At 37.9% G+C, this 21,071-nt stretch overlaps 1 protein-coding gene across 2 annotated transcripts in view; it reads right to left on the reverse strand.

The window, feature by feature from the left end:
* The window catches only part of LOC132399901 (peroxidasin homolog), a 479,222-nt gene that overhangs the window by 183,982 nt on the left and 274,169 nt on the right, over window positions 1-21,071 (reverse strand). For both annotated transcript variants that reach the window (XM_059980804.1, XM_059980814.1), the window contains exon 8: window positions 6,280-6,397. In XM_059980804.1, the coding sequence (XP_059836787.1) occupies window positions 6,280-6,397 (118 nt within the window). The remainder of the gene's footprint in view (window positions 1-6,279; window positions 6,398-21,071) is intronic.

Consider the following 21,071-nt stretch of genomic DNA (forward strand, 5'->3'; position numbering starts at 1 on the left):
AATTCTGCTGTTGGCATTTCTATCCAGGGATAAAACAATCTCTAATGGGGGATGATGAGGGGATAATATGGGAAGAGAAATTCTGTTAACAATGTTGAAGCATTAAGATGTTTCTGCACCATTTTCTCCATTATTCTCCACTATTCTCCTGTCTGATTTCAGGTTAGATTCTGGAGGATAATTCTTCTGTCTACTAAAGTCCATGCATTTGCATTTGATCAACATTAAAAAACAAAATAACCATTAAAAAAATCAGTTGAAGGAGTAGCCCACAAGTATGATTCCTACTTACTTTCTAGTTCAGTAAATATTACTCCAAGACAAATTAAAGACATGGTACAGAAATTTCTCTCTCATCGCTCAAAACAAAGAAATAAACTTATGTTTACACTGAGCTAAATAATTTTCAGGAAATCCTCCAGCATCCTCTTCAATGCCTGTTCACAAATCTATTCTAGATGTGCATCTCAGTGTCAGATGAAGATCTCTGTTGACTCAAACAGTCTTCCATTGGCAATAATGCTTCTAATTCCTCCCATGCCCTTTGCATTCTAACAAAATCTAATCCTATCATTATTTTACAATATTAGATTTCCTCAAAGTTCGCCACAGCAGAAAATAAATAGAATTCTCACAAGCAAGTTTCAAGCCAGAATCAGCCTGCATTAATGGCAGAACCATGACCTCTGAGATATAGGATCTAACAAACGGGACTGCATGCTCTGGAATGGCATTTCAGTGCGGTATTGAGGAAAACCTGTATTGTCAAAATTGATACAGGGCGCCAAGGTAGAACAGTGTGACATTATTCCAACCCAGGATATTCAAGAGTACAGAGTTCATTTTCGATGCTGCTCTACCAGGAGTCTCTGCACATCCTCCCCATGGAATGCGTGGGTTCTCCTTGGGTGCTCCAGTTTCCTCCCATAGTCCAAAGACGTACTGGGCAGATTAATTGATCATTATAAATTGTCCTGTGATTAGATTAGAGTTAATTGGGGTTGACAGGTTTTTGGGCCAGCATGGATCCAAGGGCCAGAAGAGCCTACTCCATCCTTTATTGCTAAATAGAGTAAAAGATGCTTGTCTGCTGCCTGTCTTTTCCTGGCTCTACTGAAATGATAAGCTTACTTTTGCTGTCCAGCTTCATCATGGGCACTAGCCTCCCCAGCATCAAGGACACCTTCAAAACAAGATCCCTCAAAAAAACACAGCATCCATCGTTAAGGACCCTGTCATCCAAGATCTGCCTTCTTCTCATTGCTACCATCAAGGAGGAGGAGCAGCTTCTTCCACTCCGCCATCAGATGTCTGAATGGACACGACCTCAGTATCTTTTCCCTCTCTTTTTACACTGCTTATTTAATATAACTTTCTTTTTTATATAGTGTAATTTATAGCTTTATATTCTGTATTGCAATGTACTGCTGCTGCAAAACAATAAATTTCGCGACATATGGCAATGATATGAAAACTGATTCTGAATCCGATCAACTTTTATTCCTGAAAATAGCAACACTAATCTAAAATGGGATATTTACCTACTCTGCATTCAGTTGAGCATACCTCATCCCGCTGTGCCTGTGCACATAAATTCATATGTCAAAATAATTAATTGCCTATTTAGTGAATTCAGAGCTGGTGGAAGGTGCTATTTAAATGCAACTTCCTTTCAGCCAAGTATTTTGCAATAGAAATAACAATGAAATATATAACTGGAATAATTATATTCCAAGATTGCTCCTAGTTTAGAGGTTTATGTGAAACAGAGTTGCTGGTTTTATTTTAATTGTCAGGGAAATAATTATACTATATTTTCTACACAGATGGCTGGGTAATAAAGAGGTGAAATTTGTCATTTAAAATGAGAATTAACACATGATTTGAAGTGTTTATGCTTTCTTCTTGCAAATTGTAATGATAAATCAATGCTAATTTGCTTTATTTTGTTGTAGTTGATGAAGTATGCACATTGGTATGTGGAGATAGCAGTGGTGGAAAGCAAAGAATGTTTCTTTTTCTCTCTCTCAATTTGTACAATGTGCAGAGCACGATAAAGCCATTTTAAACCAGCTGGCTTGTTGGAGTGACAAGATTCTATAAAGTGGTGCTGTTTTGCCTCAGGTCACTCTACCTGATGTTATTTTAAAATGATAACATCATTACCTCACTAAAGTAATCAGATGAAACTAAAGTTGTCTGAATAGTGTTAAAAAAAATTACCTATCATATTTGTCACTGCAAAGATTATCACTTTAAACAAACAGTGCTCCAGGTTTTATTTCATTTCAATTTTATTGCATGTCTGAGTTAAGACCTTAACTGAACCCAAATCTTCCATCTGAAGAACCAGCTTCATATTTCCAATGACAGAGCTAGCAAAAGGCCCCAAAGCAGTAAGATTTGTTAGTGAACATACTGCTTTTATTCGGGTTTCTCCAGATGCAGTGGAAAAATTGGCTTTAATTTCTAATCTGCTGGCTCATTAGTAATTGATCCATTAAACGTCATTCCCAATTTCTAATTGCATTTTAATACAGCACCTCAAACCATTGATTAAACCATGAGTCCGTTTATAATAGACTTTGTCCTATTTTGCCAATTTCAAAATACATCATTGACTGTGGACTCGATAAATAATATCTGCTTCACCGACTGCACAGATAAAATCAATGTACTATCTGACGGCAGAAACAATAAATCTGCCTCCATTGGCTCCTGTTCTGAAGTAACTCAACACACAAAAAAAACATACTTTATACTTATACTTCTTGATTTCCCATATGATTTATAGCTCATTTTCCATCATACAGTGAAAATTTGCTGCTCATTTAATGGCTAATTTTGCAAATTTATTATAGTTATTTTTTAAAACTTGGTTCATATTCCTGCTTTAAATCCATAATAAATGCAACTAAGTGGGTTTCAACTATCTTAAACTGGTTTAAAAGATAGACAGGTATGCTGACAATGTAGATATTTAGTTTTGAAAGCAGGAAAGCAATAAACAGATGGATAGCTAATATAACTACATTTAAGAAGAGGAGAACTATACCACTTGATGGAACTAAATATTGGCTGGAATACCATGGCAAGAAGAAAGTTATTAGAACATTGTCTAAAAGAAAAATGTAAAAGCTTATATTAAAAATCAATGAATATTTAATGTGAATTTCAAATGGTGAACAAACCTCAATTGATTTTCTAAAATTGTAATGGCCTGGAAAGTGTATTAAACAGGCATTGCAACAGGAACCAACAAATGGTGAGGAGTCTTGCTGCTAGCGATTCTAGCACAAAGGTGGAGGTCTCAGGGGCTACTGAAAGGTTGCTGCACACTTTCTTCTTTCCTAGAAGTGAGAAGGTGTTCTGCGTAAAAGGCATGATGGACAGCCAAATGATATGGGTTCGGTTAGGGATATGGGTTAAATTAGCCCACAGAAAAAAAAATCTCAGGGTTGTACGTGGTGACATGTATGTACTCTGATAATACATTTTACTTTGGGTTGCTGATGCAGGTAGGTGGAGTGAATGGAGGAATTCCCATCATGGTGATGTAGTATTTTGTATCACAGACCCAGATACCCGAGTTCAGTGCTGACCTCGGCTGCTGACTCTGTGATATTTGCATATTTTCCCTGTGACTGCTTGGGGCTCCACTTTCCTCTGACATCTGAACTGTCTATTGTAAATTAACCCTTAGTATAGGGAGGTGTGATGAGATATGTCTCTACCAAAGGAGGTGTAAGGAGCTCCTTCCCTGTGCTAGCCTGCAGGTCACCCTTGGGCAAAGTGCAATGCCTACTTAATGCCATCCCTCCCCCAGTCATGGGAGCAAGTGATATGAGCAGCTGCCAAGAACAATCAAGGTCATAGACTGTGATCGCCCATGTCATTCTACACAATGATGATCATGGTGTAGAGAAGTAGCAAAAGAATCAATGGGCAGTTGGTGCCCATTGAGAGAGAAGTACCTCATGAGAAATAAGGAGAGGGGTGGGGATCTAATGGGATTGCTCAATAGGGAACTGGCATGGACTTAAGGCCCACGAGGCCTTTGTCAATGACAGAATAATTAATGATCAGACTTTGAGGATTAGGGAAGTGGCAAGGTGGACCAGGCTAAAGAAGTGATTCCTGAGGGATGTGAGTGTGCAATGGTGAGGTAATTCAGGAATGTCTTAGGGTTAGGGTTAGGGTTGGGAATTCAAGTTGATGAGAATGTTTCAAATATTAAGAATTTAGACAGTGAGAGCATCTAAGTTCCTCTGCAGTGCTCCAAATGGAAAATTGCAGGGGCAGCTGCATAACCTGGACAAAGGTTGCACACGTGCAGAAACTGGTGTGTTGAATTTTTGGAGAGTTATGAAATGATTGTTATAATGGAAAAAATTCTAACACTATATAATATCACAAATTTTTAAGTGAATTGTTGGACAACATGAAATAATGAACTTAGATCTGATATATGTGGTATCTCAGAAAGGCAGCGTCCATTAGATAAGGACCTCCAGCTCCCAGGGCATGCCCTTTTCTCCCTGTTACCATCAAGTAGGAGGTACAGAAGCCTGAAGGCACACACTCAGCGATTCAGGAACAGCTTTTTCTCCTCTGCCATCTGATTCCTAAACGGACATTGAACCTTTGAACACTACCTCACTTTTTTTAACATATATTATTTCTGTTTTTGCACATTTTTAATCTATTCAATATATGTATACTGTAATTTATTTATTATTTTTTTCTTCTATATTATGCATTGCATTGAACTGCTGCAGCTAAACAAATTTCCTGTCACATGCCAGAGATAATAAACCTGATTCTGAAATATATGTAGATTACCAAAAGGCATATATTAAATGGGTGGGATAGATATATTAAGGAGAATTGCAACAGTTTCCAAGAATACAGTGTTAATGTTTCAAAATGGGAAGGAATTGGAAAATGTGAAGTTTTACATTTTTAACTGAAAAATAGATTATATGTTTAAGAAACAAAGATGTAATTGGGACAAAGTAATACAATATTAAAAGTGATGGTGCTTCAGGGGACCATAACAATCTAAAAGCATAGCAGAGAATTAAAAATGTAGAGACATGATTTTAAGCTCCTATTGAAGGTTTTTAAAATGTTGTAATACTTCAATCACTCCATTCAAGCATGGGAATTAAATAGTTAACAAGGTGGGATGACTGATAGCAAAACTGAGATACTCAATCAAAAGAAGTGAATTTAAAAAACCTTCACCAAAAACATTTTAAAATACAGCACTTGCTCCTGGAGGAAGTAGTAAAAATGATATTTTTTGGTATGCTTCATGCAAAGCATATGAGGGAATAGTTTTTGGAGGGTTATACTGATAGAATTCGATGAAAACTAAACCTTTCACAAACTGCAGAGGTGGAACTTTTCTGTGTTGTATACCCCATGAAGTTATGTTATTTTATTTTGCTTTATCTAAAGATACAGTGCAGAAGACTTTGAGCCACACCGCCCAGTAACCCCCAATTTAACCCTAGCCTAATCATGGTACAATTTACAATGACCAATTAACCTACTAACCGATATGTCTTTAGACTGTGGGAGAAAACCAGTGGACCCAGAGAAAACCCATGCATTCCTCGGGGAGGACATATAGACTCCTTACATATGATATTGGAATTGAACCCCAAACTCTGACGCTCCAACTGTAATAGTGTAGTGCTATCCACTACTCTGTCACGGCACCTGATGCTCCATTTAGTTCTGAGGCAAATCATGAGCAGGAAAGGCCCTGAGATAGAAATACGCAGAATTCGAGCATATAAGAGTTGGCTGAGTGAATGGCAATTAATAACTTAACAGAGGAAGATCAGGCAGAAATTATGCTTAAGTCAACAACACCTTGGCAGTGCATAGATTTTTTACTTTCTTCTAATTATTACATCCAATATTTAGTGAGATTGTTAGTCATGATATATACAGGATTACATTAAAAAGATAGGCTTCCATGATATGTTTCTATCTTCCAACTTTGCTTCTATTTCAATTAAGCAGCTAACACATCAACTCTTTTACATTAATAATATCATTTTCACCGAATAGTTATTTAATGATTAATAGATTGCTTGAACTTATCAAAAAGTGATCTAAAATCGCATTTCAGCTCAGTTTCTATTAAATCTTCCAAATTACCACCATCATAACAATTATCTTGAAATAACCATACTAATAAAAAACTGGTGGAAATAAAAAGCAGACATTTCAGCAAAGAATAAAAATATCGGCATCAATACTCACTTATTGTGGAGCCAGACAATTTTAGGTTTGGGGTTCCCCTCAGCTCTACAAGTGAAGTAGGCAGTATTTCCTAAGACAACATCTACATCCTGAGGCTCTGAAGTAATGCGGGGTCTTTCTGGAAACATAAAAAAAAACTGCATTGCAAACAAATTGAAAAAGTGTATATATTCAAATCAAAATTATTTAATTTCATCACATTTTATCTTTTGGCATGGAATTAAATAAATATAATGGAAAATGGTGCCTCAGTCTTGATCTATGAACATAACGCTCAATTTTAATAAGTATCCTAATCTTTATTTAACTATTAGTTTTAAAAATAGTTTGATCCAAAACAAAGTTGGGTCATTATTTATAGTATAAAAGGTGATTAGAAAATCTGACACAACAGTTTAATAATAGTGTAGAGGTGCATCAAAGCGTAGCTCAAGTCAATTGGACTTAGAGTCCAGATCTATGAACTTCCTTCACAAAAGACTTTCACTAAGTTTGACTGCAGTGAGAAATATGCAAAATTTGGACAGGTTGATGTCACTCATTCTGAATTCTATGAATTTCATCTTCTCAAGATTCTCCCTTGAAATTCCACAGTCTCTACTGCATTGTAAGAATAAAACAAACTATAGATGCTGGAAATCTGAAAGAAACACTCATCATCTGTGCAGAGAAACAGTTGAAACTTCAGGTATGGAACCCACTTCATTGTCTTGCCCTCGAAAAGTATTTCAGATACTTTCTCTTCCTGGCAGAAAGTGACAATAGACGCAATAAATAAAGCCTTAGCAGTGTTGATGAGCAGAGTGATCTAGGGGGTCCAAGTTCATAACTATATGACACCTACATAGGTTGACAGAGTGGTTAAGAAGTCAATTATCATGTTTGAAAACAAGAGAAAATCTACAAATGCTGGAAATCTGAGCAACACACACAAAATGCTGGAGGAACTCTGCAGGCCAGGCAGCATCTATGGAAAAGAGTACAGCTGATGTTTCAGGCTGAGACAAACTTGAGTTGTTTACTTTAAAATGGCCGATGCTGAAGGGAGATCTGATAGAAGTTTATAAGATTATGAGAGGCATAGATAAACAAAAAGCATCTTTTTTTCCCCAGGGTTGAAATGTCTGATAGTAGAGGGCATGCATTTAAGGTGGGTGGGGATAAGTTTAAAGGAGATGTGAGGAGCAAGATTTTTTTTATATGGAGAGTGATGGGTGCCTGGAATACACTGCCTGGGGTGGTGGTTGAGACAGATACATTAGGAACTTTCAAGAAATGTTTAGGTAAGTACATGAATGTGAGGAAAGTGAAGGGATATGGGCATTACCTAGACAGAAGAGTTCAATTTAGTTAGCCATGTGATTACTAATATAATTAGTTCGGCACAACATTGTGGGCCGCAGGGCCTGTTCCTCTGCTGTACTGTCCTATATTCTATCTTCCATTGGTACACTGTCCCATCACTCTTATTGGCTTAATGTACATTGAACTCCTTTTATGTGTCTTGGACAGCAATGCACTGGGAAAAAAAACTGTGCATTCTCCAGGCAAGAAATGGAAGGGAAATATGCAAATAGCTGTGATTTCTTCTCTCTATCACAAAATTTTAATAGGTCACTCCTACTCTAAACTCCCTTTCTTGAAATTGTGAATTCAAATTATTTTAGGATCACGTTTATAATTTAGAATCTGTCTGTCCGCTAACAGTTGCCTTTGCTTATCTAAACATTGCTGCAAATCCACCTTATCAATTTAAGTACACTAAATATTTTTGGTTTCTTGCTCTTGAATAACTTATGACCCATACAAAATAGTGGTCTATTTGAAATAAAATTTTCTTTGAAGTTTTGTAAATTAATAAGTTGGATGCATTCTACAGTGTATGAACTCACTTTCAAGTCCACTACTACTTATACTTTCAGTATTATTTATTTACTTTTTTGCACATTTTCTCTTTCTTTGTACATTAGTTGTTTGTAGTTTTTTTATTGATCCTATTGTATGTGAATACCTACAAGGAAATGAATCTCAAGGTAGAACATGATGACATATTCGTACTTTGATAATAAATTTACTTTGAACTATTAGTTTCTTAATGGGTTTACCAAAGTTCATATTATGACATAAGTATGACCCATATGGCAGTGGAGGAAGATTAGGTAAACCTCACATCGACTTTAACATCTGAATCATGAAGACTTGGATAGTTCTGTTTATATGTCTCTGCACCTGAAATATGCTCAGATTCTGAAAGTTAACCGTGTTTTTCTACCTTATATGGTATCTGATCTGCTGACTGTTTCCTGCGGTTTCTATTTTTATTTCAGATTTCCAGTATCTGCATTCTTTAAAATTTTCATTTACTGCTCATTTTTACAGCTGGAGTTCCAAGGTGCACAGCATGCCCAGGGCTAAGTGCAACAATAGCCATATTTTTTTTTCTCCTCCAGTTACATTGAGACATGCCAAATTCCTGCCTGAGTTTTGAGGCAAGCCTGCCAGTCTTCTTTAATAGGAAAGGGCTATTTTTGGAATTGATCTGGACTTTCAAACAAACTTTCAGAATTCAGAAAGATCTCAAGTTTAGCTATTGTACCTACTAACACATCCTGAAAATACATGCTCACTGCACCTCTCCACCCCCACCCCCCAAGTGTACAACTCATTTGCTATAGGCTCTTCCACATAAAGTTGCATTGCACTGTGAATTGTCATGATGCTGCTGGATTTTTTCAGTGCCATATGTCAGTAGTTTACAAGCCAAGATGACAGCTGGTCAATAAAGATAAATAAATTACTCCTAAGGACGGAAGAGATTCCGCAGATGATAGAAATCTTGAGCAAAGCTGAAGGTCTTTGCCTGAACCTTTGTCAGTTTACTTCCCTCCATGGATCCTGCCTGACGTGCTGAGTTCCTCTAGCAGTTTGTGTGCATTACTCCCAAGGCTCGCGTTCCTTCTATATTTGCCCAGCAATTGTAAAGAGAATAGGAAATGACTAAAACCATAAGAATACTTTAAAAAATGCTCTGGTGCCTGAACAGGAGATGAATACCTTGGAGTGAGCACCTAGCTCCATCATGCTTTGCAACCAGCCAGCCACGGACGTGATAATGATAGATTTCCCTGGGAATACCAGAGAGCCCAGTGATAACACTATAGATGCCATGAATACCTTGCTTGAAGAGCAAGTACCACTGTATAGGCAGCATCTGGAGATAGACTTATTTGTAGGCATTCATTAATGAAGAAAGTTATGTTCTTAGTCCCTTGCACCAACATTCTGCCTTGCATTAGCTCCCCATTACATTCTAAATCCGAACCTTCACAATGTTGTTACACGTTTTTTTGTATATTTGCATAAACATCACTTGCCTTTATACCTACGTAGGACTATTTTGTTCACACAAATTTTTCTCTGTGGCATCCCTTGCAAAGTACGATGAGCTTCTTACATTGGTTACCAACTTCTTAAATCCGAGATAGATGCAGGACACACTGGCACTTATTCAAAGGTAATTGGGTGTCTTGTGAAGGTTTTTTAGGAAATTTTTGATCAGCTCTAGCCAGGACCAGCAGTCTCCATACAATTACATCAGCTTCTCCACTCCAACCGGGACAGGATTCTGAGTACTTCCGACAATGTGCCAATAAAGCTCACAGTTTGAAAAATCTTTACACCTTTGGGAAAGATTTAATTGGGTATCACTTAATTCCTCTGAGATGTTTCCCTCAAGATATGCAATTCAGTTAACATTGACCTCATTAAGTGTTCACGGACCCCTAGCTGTCCAGTCAAAGCTCACATGTTGAAGAATTTTGTACGTTCTACTTTTGGTCAGGTACTTCTGATTTTGTGGTCCTGCATAAGCTGAATTCCCTGCCCACATTTTGTGGGAATATCTGACCCCGACTTACAGATAGACCTTGACTAACCATGATAACTTCTCCAATTTCAATTGACATAAATCCTACACTACAACCAGGGTTAAAAAAATACCTAGGACTAAAAATTTATGGTGTTTGTATGAAATCACAAAAATTCACAAAACTACTCGTTTAATAAAGACTGTTCTACTTTAGCTTTTGGTCTTAGACTGTTATTCAGCACTACTGCAGCCATGCTAAAAATATCTGCTATTGTCTTTGTGCCATGTTCACAGAGAACATGAACAGAGTTGCAGTCTAAAGGTAAAACAAGTAAGTTAGGACTTTATTTGGCAAATATAATTCAACCACCGTAACTTGTTCACCAAAACCTGAACAGTTACTACCTTCCAAGGTAATGTTGAGTGGAATTTTAAATTGAATACTAAGTTACCATGATGGCATTCTATTGGTATGAAAAGAGAAAAATAAGTTACACAACAGTGCTATAGATAGAGATTTTGTTCTAGTTACAAAGGGCTTCTAAGAAACATTTGTGAGGAAAGAGAAAGGTGACTAAATTTTGTAAGATATTATTCAATCATAGATTTTAAGAAATGATTCTATTTTCCACAAGGGATATTCTCAGAATGGAGAAGGAAATGTTTTGGATATTTATTTTAATACCAAAGAATTGACAATCATGGTATCTCTACTAAGAATCACTACTTTCATGACTAGGAATAATCCTACTGTGGTTTGAAAGAACTGAAAAATGCAATTAATTTATACTGATAACTGACTTGGTATTTCTTTATCTTTAGAATGGAATGATGCCTCAAATAAAGAATCACATTGGAGAAAACCTTAAAAGAAATGTTATTTAAATGACCACAGAATATTAATTATAGTTAGTTACATTGTCTTTCTGATCTCTCTTTTGCTAACTGCTCATAACCCAGCAAAGGAAGCATTTTGTGCAAGATTCTCTGTATAATAATGTTGAGGAATTTCTATCCAGTGGCATCCTTGTGGACAAATGATTGCTGACAGCTCAATCAGACTAAATTGTTATGTGCAAGACAACAATGTCACAGTGAAAGACAATTTTGATTAATTGAATACAAGATGCAGATTGAAACTGCTAGGCCGAGAATGTAGTGCACACCACTATTTTCCCCAAGTTGTTTGGGCATTGAGGGTGGAAGTGTGATGGGTATATTGATCTTATTAACTGCTTGTGTGTCATTGATTATGCACACTGTAACAACAGTAGGATATCTGAGCATATTGAATCAATGACAATGAGAGTAATACATTTGGAGGATATGCATTTGCAAAAGGATTCAGAAGAGATAAGAACCAAAGAACCAGAAATTGGCTATTTGGCTCCTTGTGCCTGCTTCACCTACCATTAATATCATGAATTAACTCATCTTTTTTTCTTGCACTAACTACATTAATTCCCATAATATCAAACAAAATATTGATTTCTGTCTAGAATTTTTCTCAACAACTGTGCCTCAGCCGACTTATGACTTCAAAAGATTCACTGCAGTCTGTGTAAAGATGTTTTTTTTTCTTTCAGTTCTGAATGGCCAATCGCTTACTTGGAGATTCTGACCTCTGCTTCTCAAAATTCCAGCCAGGAGAAATATCATTTTGAAAAGGCCAGTATGCATTTTATGTTTCAATGATACTATGTCTTTTCCCTTCTAAATTCAACAGGGTATCAGTGTAGTCTGCTTAATTCACTTTTAAGGTCAGCTCCCCATCACAGGAATCAATCTGGTGAACCATTACTGTACTTTACTGTAAATGTGTTCTTTGTTGGGTGGAGAGACAAGACTTAATACACATTATTCCAGGTATGGCCCCATTAGGGCCCTTTATAATTAGGTTGTTGCATTTTTACTCCTCTTATCAGATCCTCTTGTAATAAAAACCACAATAGATTTAGACATCCTAATTCCTTATGGCATTTGCATTTCAATTTTCAATGGTTCATGGATAAGGAACCAGTTCTGCCAGTATTCAGTCAGTTTTCAATCACTTTGTGAACCTAACTTTTTCTTCTAAAGTAGAAATACTTCGATTTTTCAATTTATATTCTATCTGCCACGTCTTCACCCATTCATTTAGCCCATTTACACTCCCATGAACTTGCTCTGGGTTCTGCTAATGACTGACACTGTTTTCTAACATTAGTTTGGTTGGATACTCTGCATTTGATCTGTTCAACAAAATCATCTGTATACAGCTGGAGTCCAGAAGGCAGTGGTCACATCTCAGAACTGGCCAATTTACTTCTACTCTCTCTGCTCCTTCTATTAACATCAGAAAGGGGAAGTCAAGTCCTCACTGAGGAGTCGCTGATGGAAAGGGTGAGCAGCTTCATGTTGCTGAGCAGAAACATCGTTCAGGATCTAACCTGGGCCAAACTCTACACAGAGAGATGTCAGCAGCTCTACTTTGTTCAGAGTCTAAAGAAACTTGGTGTGTCACCAAATACTCTTACAGGTTTCTATAGCTGTACGGTGGAGAGCATACTGGGTTGTTGCATCATAGCCTAGCAATATCTCCAATGGTCAGGACTGCAGGATGCTGCAGAGGGTTAGAGAGCCGGCCAGCTCCATCATGGACACAACAATCCCCATCCTCAAGGATATCTTCAGGAGGCAGTGCCTCAGGAAGACTGCATCCATCACTAGGGACCCTCATTCATTACCACTATCAGGGATGAGGTATAAGAATCTGAAAACATGGACTCAAAGTTTCAGAAGCAGCTTCCTCCTCTTCATCATCTGATTTCTGAGTGATCCATGAGTACAACCTTGTTATTCTTCTTGCATTTATTTTTGTAATATATAGTAATTCTTTGTCTTTGCATTGCACTGCTGCTGCAAAGCAGCACATCATTATGTCAGTGATAATGAATCTGATTCACAATCCACACCAGTGTATTAATCCCAATATTATTCCTTCCAATCTTGTTTGCTTATCTCTTCTATAAGTAGTTTATCCTTATCTATTAGCTGATTAGACCCGCAAAGGTGCTAGTAGATCTGCAGAGTAGTTTTCTCTTCCTTAAATCTATATAGGTGCTGACAAATCTTCGTAGGTTGTGATTGGCTTCCAGTATTTCTCCAGTTGCCTTGGATTATTTTCAGCCATGTAATGTTTTAGTTAATCCTTATTGACTTTAGAATTGATAGAATTCTTTAATACAATAATCAGTGAAATGAAGTTTTAACAGAAACGGAGAATAACTCTTCATCATTAGATCAAGCATTTTCCAGTCTCCTGGGCTGAAAGGTGAATTCTAAAACAATTAGGGACAAACAGTGGGATAGTTCTGTTAGTATCAATTTTATCAACATCTGTTTACTAACACTCAGTTTTAATTTGACAGAAACACTTTATCCAAATTTCCTTATTTGGCCTAATTGTCCATGTGGGGCATAGATAGGATGAATGCATTTAGCATTTTTTCACAGGGTTGGGGACTCATGAACTAGAGAACATAGATTTAAAGTTTGAGGGAAAAGATCAAATAGGAAATAGAGGCAACTACTTTTTACACAAACAGAAGCATGCATGTGGAATGAGCTGCCAGAGAAAGTGTTTGAAGCAGATACAATAACAACTTTGAAGAGAAAGTTGGACAGATACATGCATGGAAACATTTAGAAGATTATGGGCCATATGCAGGCAAATAGAACAAGCTTGGATGGGACACTTTGGTTGGCGTTGGCCAGGTGGGCTGAGGGATCTGTTTCCATGTGTACAACTCTATGACACTGAAATTACCATTCACCTTTCTTTTGTATTGTCATTACTTTCACTAATGGTTCTTGGTGTTTATCCTATCATAGCTCTTCTCTTTTGTTTTATTTTCTGCTATGATCTGAGGTTTTCACACTACCTCTTTCTTTCCTCGGGTATTGCCTGATGTGTTGGGTATGCTTTACTTTTATTTCAGGCACTTACTGCTGTTTTATCTCTTTTTTTTTTGACACTGAGTCTTTGTCTTCCAGTCTGGATGAAAACCACACTGAGCTCTGGTGTGAAACCTGAACTGAGCTGATCAGAGTGAGTAAGAGTTAGTGAAGGCCACAATAATTACTCACTTCATTGCTTTGCTAATGTATGGGAGGCGAGGTACAGTGACTCACCTTGCTTGATTTTTTCCTCTATTCTTTCATGAATTGGGCATTATTACTTGATTTTCCACCTTACCAATTCAATGCAAGTCCCATAGCTCTACTGAACAGTAATCCCAGATTCAAGTCTGCATTGCAGTTGAACTATTTTCATGGACCAGTATTAAACTTGTCCAATGCTATCAACTATCCATGCTGCCTTTGATCAAATGTTTTAAAGCTTATTAAATAACAGAATAACAGATGACTGAAACACACCAGCTAATAAATTGGAGCTTTCTTTCAAAATATATGGAATAGATGTTGTCCATTGTTGATTATCATCAGCAAAATTAACATGAATTCTTCTTGTGCCTCGGTGAAGGAACAGAAGTTTTTTTTCTTATATCAGTCACTCAGTACAAATGAGAAATATTATAATACTTTATTTGATAATTTGATGACACTGGTAGAACACATTCTTTCCTTAACATCTCTTGGAATGAAACTCAAGACTATCGTATGTCAACATTCTGCATTAAACATAGAACAGTACAGACCTTTTGGCCCAGAACGTTGTGTCAATGTTTTAACCAACTGCAAGATTAATCTAACTCTCTCTTTCCACGTGGTTCTCCATTTTTCTTTTATCCATATGCCTGCCCAAGTGTCTCCCTAATGCTTCTGCCCCTAACAGCAACCTTGGCACTGCATTCCACACACCTACTACTCCCCCACATTCCCTCTCCCATTTTCCTCTAAACACCTTAAAATTATGCCCTCTCATTGGTTCTGCTATGTTCTCATACCCAACTTGAACAAGTTACAAAATTACACAGTGTCGGTTAAGAAAAATCTATGTACAAAATTAATCTCCCCATTTTGCATCTCTGTTTGGTGCTCTGGAAACACTGCGGAGACTGCAAATATTGGGATCCCTTTATCTGCACAGCTATTGCCTCACCTGCTGAGTTCCTCCAGCTGTTTGTTTCTGGATTCTGAGGAGTCCAGGCAGAAATCGGCTTAAAAAAATCTTTAACAGCTGGTCAGTCCTGCTGTTAAAGATTTTATAGCTGATTTATTACTTATGCTTGTTCCATCCAAACTCCCCAGAACATCATTTAGATAAGAGTAATCTTGTGAAGGTTATTGTAGTTGAGGGAAAGGATATGAAATTGCAAAGAGAATTGAATTAATATCTGAACTTTTTTTTGTGTGTTTGCTTATCAGCTGCTGAAGACTGAAAATACTTTATATTCCACTTGGGTATCCTAAAACTCAATGGTATAAACAGTGAATTTTCCAGTTTTAGATTTTCGGGTAATGCACACCCTATGTGAGTTTCCATTCCCATTCCCATTCAATCCAAAACCCAAAAATGCTAGAGGAACTCAGCAGGTCAGGTAGCATTTATGGAAATGAGTAGACAGCCCTCATTTCAGGCTGAGACCTTCAGGACTATAAAGGAAGGGAGAAATGCCAGAATAAAAAAAAGGTAGGAGGAGGGAAAGGAGGATTAGCTAGATGGTGATGGGTGAAGCCAGATGGGTGGGAAAGGTAAATGGCTACAGTAGAAGGAATCTGATAGGAGAGGAGAATGGGCCATGGCAGAAACAGGTGCTAGCAGATCAGGAGAAGTGGTAAGAGGCTGGAATGGGAATAGAAGAAGAGGGAAGGAGGATGCAAAAAAATACCAAAAGTATTCGATGTTCATACCATTAGGTTGGAGGCTACTTGGACGGAATATGAGGTGTTGCTCCTTTATCTTGAGAGTAGCATCATCATGGCAAAAGTAGCAGCTATGGAACAACATGTTGGATTGGGGATAGGAATTAAAATGGTTGGCCACTGGGGGACAAAGTGGTCCCCCTATTTACGTTGCGTCTCACCAATCTAGAGAGGCCACATTGAGAGCACTGGATACAATAGACGACCACAACAGATTCACAGGTGAAGTGTTGCCTCACCTGGAAGGACTGTTTGTGGTTCTGAATAGAGGTAAAGGAGGAAGTGAAAGGGTAGGTTTAGCATTTCTGTCACTTGGAAACACATTTCTTTTGGTCCATTTAAGTTCTTTGTTTCTTTGTCCACCTTTTCCATTCCTTCACCATTTCCTAGACTTGCTACCCTCCCCCACCTGGTCTTAATTGCCCATCACACACACACACCTATAGACCTCAGTTTCTTTCTTTGCATCTTCGGCCTACCCTTCTGCCCAATGTCTCCCATTTCACCTTCTAGTCCATGCCTCTCCCCTCCATCTCAGCATTTTATATTGGCAATCTTTCCTCTGTACTCTAAGAACTGATGTAGCGTCCTCACCCCAAATATCGACTGTTAACTTTTTCTCTACAGATGTTGCTTGATGCACTGTTCTTCCAACAGATCATTTTAAATTAATACTTATCCTTCTTGCTTGCAGACGCTTATTGCTTTTTAAATAAATGACCTGATTATTCCTGCACCATACCCGTTTCTGCCTCGTATTCATCATGCCAAGTCCCCAGCATAATCAGTGGAGTACTGCAGGACGTTCACACTCCATAAGGCTTCCAATATTACAGTTGAAAAGCTGCCAAGATAGAGCAGTCAGCACACTCAGAACTTCTGTGTATATACAGGAATGCCACACTTAGAGATAGTCACCTGCAGAAAACTAGTTAGACTATTTCAGAAATAGGGTAAGCTACAGTCATCACTAAATGGGAGCAACAGAATAGATACAACCCTGTCTGTCCATAATCACATCTGACTGACCTTCCTTTATGTTCTGGCAATATTTTATTCTGGGCATTCTACTTTATGCCCTTTTTCACTTTAAAAGGAGGGAGTTTATATGATCATTCCTCAGAATTTGAATTGTAGGCCATGGAAAATTATTACAAGACACCTCTTCCCCAGAAAATCTAGCAAAAGGCGTGCCGATGGAAGAGACAAGTTGGAAGGTGGAGGCTGCTCACGAGCAGAAGAGGTACTCAGACCTGGCAGCTGTGTTTAAGGACACTGGCTGGAGGACCATCATCTATCCTGTGGAGGTAGGATGCTGGAGTTTTGTTGGCGCCTTGATGACAAGGTTACTCTGTGATATGGCAGCAACTGGAGCAAGGAGGCTCAGGTGGAACACCAGAGATTGGCTGAAGAGGCAGAAAAGAGCAGCTTTGTCTGTGACTGAGGAGGAAGGACAGAAATTGGGGGACAGACTCACTCCATTGGAAGCTACAGGGGGTGCCAGGGAGGTGTCCCTGCCACTGCTCTGCCAACAAGAGATGTGCCAAGGCCTAGGCAGCAAAATACCATTGAGCGGTGGTCCTGGCTGACCACCATGCAGCTGACCCAAGGGCACTGCTGGAGGAGCAGCAGGCAGCAATGCCAAACAGGAAGTAACGTCTTCCTGTGAATCTCATTGAAACTGGCCCAGTTCTTTGCATATGGAAACAACCACAAATCTCAGATGTGTTGAATTAAATACCAGAGGTTTGTGCTGTCTGACAGAGCCTGGGAGGATGATAAATTCAGAAAACATACATATTTTGGTGGTTGGAAAGGATGGCTTTAATTTTGCCCATGCTGATCCAAGTAGAATTTTGACTTTCTCTGCCATAACACCAACTGGACAATCAGACAGTATAGAACAGCCTTGGTGGTCATAAGTAATGATGGGGAGGTGAAGTTATTTGCCACTTGCAATATATTGGTACAGATTGTATATTTAATTTGTAGACAAGATGTACAACGGCATTGAAAAATGTTCAGAATAGTGAAAGGGTTGGCTCAACAATCAATTTCTCAGTGGGAGACCATGCTGCAGTATTATACATTGCAGCAGCACTGCCAGTTCCCTTCTAATATTGTAATGACCTTTCAAACCACTGCAAAAAATGTTGAATTTAATTCTAACTATACAAGGACTTCGTCTCATGCTCCTTCCCATATACTCATTGCTTTGCTAAAAATTATCCACTTTCTTTAACCTCATCTCTCACCCCTTGACCCCACCCCTCCTGTATCTGATCTGTAAGTGATCACATATTATCCCCCATTAAACTATAGCATCCTTCCATTGGCTTTGCTGGAAATAGTGGTCACAGTGTCAACTTGACATTGAGTCTGCAGACTTCTGCAAAGCAATGCTTTTCCTTCTAGCAATTAATCAATTATAAATTTCAAGGATACAATTCTGTCTCTAATGCCTCCTCTCTAATGACTGAAAGTTAAAGTATTATAATTATAACAGTATCCAATCTGAAAGTAACACTACAACTTCCCCTTGTTATCTTATAAACCTGTGCAAAGGAGTACCCATTAAAACTTCAGGTCTTGGTGCCTACCAATATTTCTTGCAGGATAATTTTATTACATCTTTGTAATAGAATCATTCTAACTTCAATTCTTTCTGCAAGACCCCTACAAATTAAAAGAATTTATTTCATGCACTTCTTTTTCCTGAAGAAGGTCCCCTTTTAATAAAAAAAATGACCAAGTGACTGAAAACAGTATCATCTTGCATCTGTCTGCATTGTTTGTTAACAGATGTATGTGCAGACTGATAAACTTTGTCAAGCCTGAATTGACTTGAGTTTCTCACCTGTTTTTATTTTCACTCATCTTTATAAAGTACATCAATCACACAAAGCTGGAAACATCATTTACATTCCGGCATGATTTATATGCAGCAATAATTTTACACTCAGCATACAAAAACAATTTTATGAGTGAATGACATTTTAATTGAAAACAACTGCACAAAAAAAGCAAACCGCTCAACTTAAACTCAAGTATTTCAGCAGTATTTAGGGCACAAAATGTTATTGTCAGTTTCAGGATTACTCATCGCATGCTTTTCAACTCATAACTGAAGACTTAAATTATACAAGACCCATTAAATAGAAATTGTCTTAAAATAAGGGTTGTGGTAGTGTGGTAATCGCGGACATTTCTCTAATACTACATACAAAGAACGTAAAATACCTAAAGCCTGCTTTCATTCATTTGGTTTGAATTTTGCTTCTGAAAGCAAAAATCATAAAATAATGGCCTGGATTTTGGAGAGCAGGAACAGCAGGAGCAGGGTTTGCAATCTTTACCTCCCTCGGGATTTCCATAAATGTAGTTGCAAGGGTGGAAAAGTGAAAGGTGAAAGGTGATTTCAGTGATTCATTGCTTCGCACAGACTGATTTCTGACATGACACTGGGTTCAAGGGCTTTTTTCCATGCTATATAACTCCACAAATCTAAACTATCAAATGGGTTATCACTTTAACAGTATTTTTAGATCTTTCAAAGCTTTTAAAAATGTTGTTAATTATTTAAATATTTTTCAGTGCTTAAAAAACATTAAGATTTTTGAAGGTTTTTAATGTTCTGTGGTTAAGATGTTTAATGCCTTTGAATGTTTTACAAATAGTGAAAAGTATTCACTTCCAACTAAGTCTGAGGGTACGTACGGTAGATCTGGCCACCTTTTTGCAGCTCAGGCTGCCCAGTATGCCCAGGCTGCTCCTTTTATGTCCAGACATTTTTACGCTCAGGACCAAAACATTGTCTTTCCACCTCTTTCTCTCCTGCCAGCGGAAACACCAAAACTAGGTGCTAACTTCTTGATGGCAAATATTGTCAGTTTGCCACTTATTTCAGAGCGTACCACTTTAAGTTAAAATCCAAAAAGCCACCGTATGACCTCCGCAGATTTCAATCAACTTGTTGGAGCAAAAAAAAAACCCCAAAAATTAACAAACTGGTGGACGAACTCAGCTGGGCAATCAACAACTGTGGATGGAAATGCTGCTCTACCCCTTTCCCTCACCTTTTAATATGGGCCATCCCCTTCTTTCTGTCAGATGAAAGGCCTCAACCCAATGCATCAATTGTTCATTTACCGCCACAGTTGCTATCTGATACCGAGTTTCCCCAACAGATTTTTTTTTTGTTTGATGCTCCTGATTCCAGTCTCATATATTTACTGGGGGTTTGGATTAACAACTGTTGTGAATCAAGTTATTCCAAGATTTTTTAAAAATTATAACTCTGCTCAATTCCAAATGTTCTAACAATCTGCCAGTTAAAGCAACATTCACATTTTAATGCCGTGTTTGGATTGAAGTAACTGCGTTTCCTGTTAAGCAAAAAATCTGTGAAATATCCATGAATCTTCTTTATCAATTATATTTAAAGGCAAGCTGAGCCTTTATTGCCACTGATCTACAAACTGAAATAAACCTCTCATTGCCCTGAGTTATTGGTGCCCCAACAATCACATCACCAAATATCTCTTCGAGTTCTCCCTTATTACCAACCAATTATGCTGTCCAATTTTCTCTTGTATCCTATATTTGCACAAGTAGCTTCCAGATACAGGTATGTACATTTGGAAATGACAAAATTGGTCTCCTGACATGACTTTCAGTCCATTGGATCCCACCACACATGTCCAAATTTCTGTCAGTTCTATCTCAAGCACAGAGGATCAGAATAACACACAAAGGTCCTGGAGGAACTCAGTGGGTCAGGCAGCAAAGTGTAGTCAGGCCTCAAGAGTAAAGGATGTCAACCTGAGGTGTCAATTGTTCACTTCTTTCCATAGATGCTGCCTGACCTGCTGGGTTCCTCCAGCATTTTGTGTGTTGCTGTTGTAGCTATCAGCTACTAAGATAAAATCTGGTGAACACATATAATTATTCATTAAAAGGGCTTATAGAATATTGGCCTTAACCACAAAGTGGCTAGATTTCAAAGATGTAAATTAAGCTTCAGTTGTACAGAGACTTGATCAGGCTGTATGTAGTT

Source organism: Hypanus sabinus, chromosome 1 (assembly GCF_030144855.1).
Source record: "Hypanus sabinus isolate sHypSab1 chromosome 1, sHypSab1.hap1, whole genome shotgun sequence".
Taxonomy (NCBI): Eukaryota; Metazoa; Chordata; class Chondrichthyes; order Myliobatiformes; family Dasyatidae; genus Hypanus; species Hypanus sabinus.